At 49.6% G+C, this 7,415-nt stretch overlaps 1 protein-coding gene across 1 annotated transcript; it reads right to left on the bottom strand.

Moving 5' to 3' along the window:
- Positions 1 to 5,137: 5,137 nt before the first annotated feature.
- TIMM10B (translocase of inner mitochondrial membrane 10B) lies at positions 5,138 to 5,802 on the bottom strand (the record flags this gene model as incomplete). Its single annotated transcript, XM_056553035.1, is given in 2 exon segments — positions 5,138 to 5,650; positions 5,653 to 5,802. Coding segments are annotated over 2 exon segments (254 nt in total), but the record flags the coding sequence as incomplete, so codon positions are not given.
- Positions 5,803 to 7,415: the final 1,613 nt, after the last annotated feature.

Genomic DNA, 7,415 nt, shown 5'->3' on the forward strand with positions numbered 1-7,415 from the left:
TATGCTCTGTGCTTTTCTCTCTTGGCTCTGGATTTTGCTGTATGGCGCTGATTATAGTGTATGCTCTGTGCTTTTATCTCTCTTGGGTCTGGATTTTGCTGTATGGTGCTGATTATAGTATATGCTCTGTGCTTTTCTCTCTCTTGGGTCTGGATTTTGCTGTTTGGTGCTGATTATAGTGTATGCTCTGTGCTTTTATCTCTCTTGGCTCTGGATTTTGCTGTTTGGTGCTGATTATAGTGTATGCTCTGTGCTTTATCTCTCTTGGCTCTGGATTTTGCTGTATGGTGCTGATTCTAGTGTATGCTCTGTGCTTTTATCTTCCTTGGCTCTGGATTTTGCTGTATGGTGCTGATTATAGTGTACGCTCTGTGCTTTATCTCTCTTGGCTCTGGATTTTGCTGTTTGGTGCTGATTATAGTATATGCTCTGTGCTTTTCTCTCTTGGCTCTGGATTTTGCTGTATGGTGCTGATTATAGCATATGCTCTGTGCTTTTCTCTCTCTTGGCTCTGGATTTTGCTGTATAGTGCTGATTATAGTATATGCTCTGTGCTTTTATCTCTCTTGGCTCTGGATTTTGCTGTGTGGTGCTGATTATAGTGTATGCTCTGTGCTTTTCTCTCTTGGGTCTGGATTTTGCTGTATGGTGCTGATTATAGTGTTTGCTTTATGCTTTTCTCTCTTGGGTCTGGATTTTGCTGTATGGTGCTGATTATAGCATATGCTCTGTGCTTTTATCTCTCTTGGCTCTGGATTTTGCTGTATGGTGCTGATTATAGTGTATGCTCTATGCTTTTCTCTCTTGGGTCTGGATTTTGCTGTATGGTGCTGATTATAGCATATGCTCTGTGCTTTTATCTCTCTTGGGTCTGAATTTTGCTGTACGGTGCTGATTATAGTATATGCTCTGTGCTTTTCTCTCTTGTGTCTGGATTTTGCTGTATGGTGCTGATTATAGTGTATGCTCTGTGCTTTTCTCTCTCTTGGCTCTGGATTTTGCTGTTTGGTGCTGATTATAGTATATGCTCTGTGCTTTTCTCTCTCTTGGCTCTGGATTTTGCTGTATGGTGCTGTTTATAGTGTATGCTCTGTGTTTTTATCTCTCTTGGGTCTGGATTTTGCTGTATGGTGCTGATTATAGTGTATGCTCTGTGCTTTTCTCTCTTGGCTCTGAATTTTGCTGCATGGTGCTGATTATAGTGTATGCTCTGTGCTTTTATCTTCTTTGGGTCTGTATTTTGCTGTATGGTGCTGATTATAGTATATGCTCTGTGCTTCTATGTTCCTTGGCTCTGGATTTTGCTGTTTGTTGCTGATTATAGCATATGCTCTGTGCTTTTCTCTCGTGTCTGGATTTTGCTGTATGGTGCTGATTATAGTGTATGCTTTGTGCTTTTATCTTCCTTGGCTCTGGATTTTGCTGTATGGTGCTGATTATAGTATATGCTCTGTGCTTTTATTTCTCTTGGCTCTGGATTTTGCTGTATGGTGCTGATTATAGTGAATGCTCTGTGCTTTTATCTCTTGGGTCTGGATTTTGCTGTATGGTGCTGATTATAGTGTATGCTCTGTGCTTTTATCTCTTGGGTCTGGATTTTGCTGTATGGTGCTGATTATAGTGTATGCTCTGTGCTTTTCTCTCTTGTGTCTGGATTTTGCTGTAAAGTGCTGATTATAGTATATGCTCTGTGCTTTTATCTATCTTGGGTCTGGATTTTGCTGTATGGTGCTGATTATAGTGTATGCTCTGTGCTTTTATCTTCCTTGGCTCTGGATTTTGCTGTTTGGTGCTGATTATAGTGTATGCTCTGTGCTTTTATCTCTCTTGGCTCTGGATTTTGCTGTATGGTGCTGATTATAGTGTATTCTCTGTGCTTTTATCTTCCTTTGCTCTGGATTTTGCTGTATGGTGCTGATTATAGTGTATGCTTTGTGCTTTTCTCTCTCTTGGCTCTGGATTTTGCTGTATGGTGCTGATTATAGTGTATGCTCTGTGCTTTTCTCTCTTGGCTCTGGATTTTGCTGTATGGTGCTGATTATAGTATATGCTTTGTGTTTTTCTCTCTCTTGGGTCTGGATTTTGCTGTTTGGTGCTGATTATAGTATATGCTCTGTGCTTTTATATCTCTTGGCTCTGGATTTCGCTGTATGGTGCTGATTATAGTGTATGCTCTGTGCTTTTCTCTCTCTTGGGTCTGGATTTTGCTGTATGGTGCTGATTATAGTATATGCTCTGTGCTTTTATCTATCTTGGTTCTGGATTTTGCTGTATGGTGCTGATTTCAGTGTATGCTCTGTGCTTTTCTCTCTTGGGTCTGGATTTTGCTGTATAGTGCTGATTATAGTATATGCTCTGTGCTTTTCTCTCTTGGCTCTGGATTTTGCTGTATGGTGCTGATTATACCATATGCTCTGTGCTTTTCTCTCTCTTGGCTCTGGATTTTGCTGTATGGTGCTGATTATAGTGTATGCTCTGTGCTTTTATCTCTCTTGGGTCTGGATTTTGCTGTATGGTGCTGATTATAGTATATGCTCTGTGCTTTTCTCTCTTGGCTCTGGATTTTGCTGTATAGTGCTGATTATAGTGTATGCTTTGTGCTTTTCTCTCTCTTGGGTCTGGATTTTGCTGTATGGTGCTGATTATAGTGTATGCTTTGTGCTTTTCTCTCTCTTGGCTCTGGATTTTGCTGTATAGTGCTGATTATAGTGTATGCTCTGTGCTTTTATCTTTTTTGGCTCTGGATTTTGCTGTATGGTGCTGATTATAGTATATGCTCTTTGCTTTTATCTCTCTTTGCTCTGGATTTTGCTATATAGTGCTGATTATAGTATATGCTCTGTGCTTTTATCTCTCTTGGGTCTGGATTTTGCTGTATGGTGCTGATTATAGTGTATGCTCTGTGCTTTTATCTCTATTGGGTCTGGATTTTGCTGTATGGTGCTGATTATAGTGTATGCTCTGTGCTTTTATCTCTCTTGGCTCTGGAGTTTGCTGTTTGGTGCTGATTATAGTATATGCTCTGTGCTTTTCTCTCTCGTGTCTGGATTTTGCTGTATGGTGCTGATTATAGTGTATGCTCTGTTCTTTTATCTGTCTTGGGTCTGGATTTTGCTGTATGGTGCTGATTATAGTATATGCTTTGTGCTTTTCTCTCTCTTGGGTAAGGATTTTGCTGTATGGTGCTGATTATAGCATATGCTCTTTGCTTTTATCTCTCTTGGCTCTGGATTTTGCTGTTTGGTGCTGACTATAGTGAATGCTCTGTGCTTCTATCTTCCTTGGGTCTGGATTTTGTAGTTTCTGCTTTTGTCTCCGATTCCTTGCTATTTTCCCTGGGTCCTAGTGTAGGCTTTTTGTTCTGCTCGGATTTGTTTCCAGATCAGGGTTATTATAGGGATTTTTGCAGGGACAGGGAGGGTCAGTAATGTCTGGTGTTAAGGAATAGATAAGGGAAAGCTAGCTAGGGTCAGTTTTTGTAGCTGTTTCAGTTCATCATGGCCTATTCTTGCCATCTTCAGTCTTATAATTTACTTCCCATTCTTGCTACCCGCTTATAATAATATTTGCCACTTACTTGTTCTTGTGACTTTTTGGCCGTACAGTAAGTCCTGGGGGTATTTTAGCACTAAGAGCCACTGTTAGGACCCAGGAAAAGCAACATTCTAGGTCAGTTATTCTCAACCTGGGGTACAAGTACCCCCAAGGGTACTAAGCAGTTTTCCAGTGGTTCTCTTCTCCACTCTGGGCAGGCCGGAGCCTAGTAACGCAGCATAGACGCCGCTGCGCAGTGATGCCCGTGCGCAGCGACGCACCTGACATCACGGTGTAGCGGCGTCTATGCAGCGTACTAAGCCGGAGCCTGCCCGGAGTGGAGAAGAGCACCCCCGGAGAAGAAGGACAGCCCGGACCGGTTCACCCTCCACCCGGAATGCCGCCGGTCACTACACGAAGGATGGATGGCCCGGACCACCCCCCATTACGGGTAAGTTTAATTTTTTTTATTGACTCGGAGGGTGGGGGAGGGGCCCGATCGGTATAGCGGTATGGGCAAAAATCCTTACCGTGGGAGAAAAAAAAATGTTATCCGGTTCATACTGGTATACCGCCCAGCACTACGGTGGGGGGTGCAACGCGGTGCGGTGGGTCGGGGGGGGCGGTCGCGGTGCGGCGGGTCGGTCACTGTGCGGGCGGGGCATTATCAGCAAGGTAATTGCCGATACCAATAATGCCCAAAATCGTGATTATCGGCCGATAATATCAGCCATACCAATAATTGGTCGATCCCTAATGGCAGCCACAGCCACTGGTCTGGACCACTTTGAGAGAAATGGTCGGCTGACGTCACTGCACCGAGGAGCGGAGAAGGACAGCAAAGGGGAAGCGCGGGCTCTGGGCATCTGTGGGCGGTAACTACCATCAGCTTTGTTGCTTCACTGCCCCTGCAGATCGGGGAACTACTGCTATCAGCCATAACAATAGGTCCCCAGACCAGAGGAGCAGTGGACACCAAAGCGGGACAGTATGGTGACCTACAACTATATATGGGGGCATTGGGGGGGGGCCTACAGCTATATTGGGGGGCACAGAGGGGGCCTAACAACTTTATGGGGACACAAAGCGGGAACTATTACTGTGTGACAATAAACATGAGGAGTTTGTAAATAGGAGGTTTGCACTGCAGAAAGAAGCCTAAAATGTTTGTTTGGCTGATCCTGTGGAGACGTCTTGTATGGGAGAAATCTTAATGACGGTCTAGGCCAGATAGAGAAGAGAAGTAAACAACTCCGGTTAGAGAAGAAGTCATCTGTAAATCGTGAGACTGGGGAGAGGAACAGGGGCTGTTATAGAGGAAAGTAAGGGCTATCAATTATACTATAATCATTACAAAATGTCTCTAATAGGGGGGACAATTTTTTGGGAATGAGCTGTCAAAGGGTACTCAGGCAAAAAAGGTTGAGACCCACCGCTCTAGGTTATGTTCAGTTCTGCCCTTTTGTGGTAATAGAAGTGAAACACAAAGCATGCTGGGATGTGTAGATCCATTATGTCATAGCTAGGGGGGAGGGGTTTGGTGCGTCCTAACTACAGTCACCACAAAAATAACAAATAACGCAGAAAGGGGCGAGGTCAGAAGTAGGGTTTATAATAGAGCAGATTTATTGTCACCCTGAGACACTGACTCTGTTCAGACTGGAGAAGACCCTCTGCAGACAGGTCCCAGCCGGAGGTGTCCGGTATATCCACATGACAGTAGGATCCTGGGTCACCGGCCGGGGTTAGTTCCTGGCGCTAGAATAACTTGCGCACAAAGGACCAAAAAATAACAAAGTCCTCTCAGCTTCTCCCTACAGGACAACAGACGAGTCCGGGACCCAACGTCACCATGCAGCCCACACCATGGAGTCTGTCCTGCAGCCAGAACGGGATTAACCCCACATGGCCGAGTCTGGAGGGGCTCCTGAGGGGGTGTGTAGGGGCCCCAGTAAAGAGAGGTCCCAGGGCTGAGGTGGCTGAACAGTTGTAGAGTCCGGAGTCATGAGCCTTCAAATAGGAGTCTGTGTGCCCGTTGCATCCAGGGCCTCTGGCATCGAGGGCCCCTGCTCGGGGTTACTGGAGATGTCAGATAGGTTGGAGCTGCTCTCTGGGGGACCGCCAGCTCCTTGGCCGCCTCCTTGTTCAGGTTCTCATAGTCCGCCATCCTGCGTTGTACCATCCCTGGCATCAGCGCCACGTAAGACGCCATCAGGCGGTGGTTGGAACGGATGAGTTTGGAGGCACAGCTGTCCAGGCACTGCTCCTACGAGGAAGACACACAAGTCAGGACGGGAGAGGTTGGGGAGGGAAGGACAGGATGGGGAAGGTCAGGATGGGGGAGGGAAGGAAAGAGGTCAGGGAGGGAAGGACAGGATGGGGAAGGTCAGGATGGGGGAGGGAAGGAAAGAGGTCAGGGAGGGAAGGACAGGATGGGGAAGGTCAGGATGGGGGAGGGAAGGAAAGAGGTCAGGGAGGGAAGGACAGGATGGGGGAGGGAAGGACAGGATGGGGAAGGTCAGGATGGGGGAGGGAAGGAAAGAGGTCAGGGAGGGAAGGACAGGATGTGGAAGGTCAGGATGGGGGAGGGAAGGAAAGAGGTCAGGGAGGGAAGGACAGGATGGGGAAGGTCAGGATGGGAGAGGGAAGGATGGGAGAGGTCGGGGAGGGAAGGACAGGATAGGGGAGGGAAGGACAGGATGGGGGAGGGAAGGAAGGACAGGATGGGGAAGGTCAGGATGGGGGAGGGAAGGACGGGAGAGGTCGGGGAGGGAAGGACAGGATGGGGGAAGGTCAGGATGGGGGAGGTCAGGATGGGGGAGGTCAGGATGGGGGAGGTCAGGATGGGGGAGGTCAGGATGGGGGAGGTCAGGATGGGGGAGGTCAGGATGGGGGAGGTCAGGATGGGGGAGGTCAGGATGGGGGAGGTCAGGATGGGGGAGGTCAGGATGGGGGAGGTCAGGATGGGGGAGGTCAGGATGGGGGAGGTCAGGATGGGGGAGGTCAGGATGGGGGAGGTCAGGATGGGGGAGGTCAGGATGGGGGAGGTCAGGATGGGGGAGGTCAGGATGGGGGAGGTCAGGATGGGGGAGGTCAGGATGGGGGAGGTCAGGATGGGGGAGGTCAGGATGGGGGAGGTCGGGGAGGGAAGGACGGGATGGGGAAGTTCAGGATGGGGGAGGGAAGGACGCGAGAGGTCGAGGAGGGGTCAGGATGGGAGAGGGCCGGAAAGGTCACAATGGGAGAGGAGGGAAGGACAGGAGAGGTCAGGACGGGGGAGGAAAGGACGGGAGAGGTCAGGACGGGGGGAGGTCAGGACGGGAGAGGTCAGGACGGGAGAGGTCAGGACGGGAGAGGTCAGGACGGGAGAGGTCAGGACGGGAGAGGTCAGGACGGGAGAGGTCAGGACGGGAGAGGTCAGGACGGGAGAGGTCAGGACGGGAGAGGTCAGGACGGAGAGGTCAGGACGGGAGAGGTCAGGACGGGGGGGGGAGGAAAGGACGGGAGAGGTCAGGAGGGGGGGGGGGGGAAAGGACGGGAGAGGTCAGGATGGGGGGGAGGAAAGGACGGGAGAGGTCAGGATGGGGGGGGAGGAAAGGACGGGAGAGGTCAGGATGGGGGGGAGGAAAGGACGGGAGAGGTCAGGATGGGGGGGGGAGGAAAGGACGGGAGAGGTCAGGATGGGGGGGAGGAAAGGACGGGAGAGGTCGGGATGGGGGGAGGAAGGACGGGAGAGGTCGGGATGGGGGAAGGAAGGACGGGAGAGGTCGGATGGGGGAAGGAAGGACGGGAGAGGTCGGATGGGGGGAAGGAAGGACGGGAGAGGTCAGGATGGGGGAAGGAAGGACGGGAGAGGTCAGGATGGGGGAAGGAAGGACGGG

This window comes from Hyla sarda, unplaced genomic scaffold (assembly GCF_029499605.1).
Source record: "Hyla sarda isolate aHylSar1 unplaced genomic scaffold, aHylSar1.hap1 scaffold_2238, whole genome shotgun sequence".
Taxonomy (NCBI): Eukaryota; Metazoa; Chordata; class Amphibia; order Anura; family Hylidae; genus Hyla; species Hyla sarda.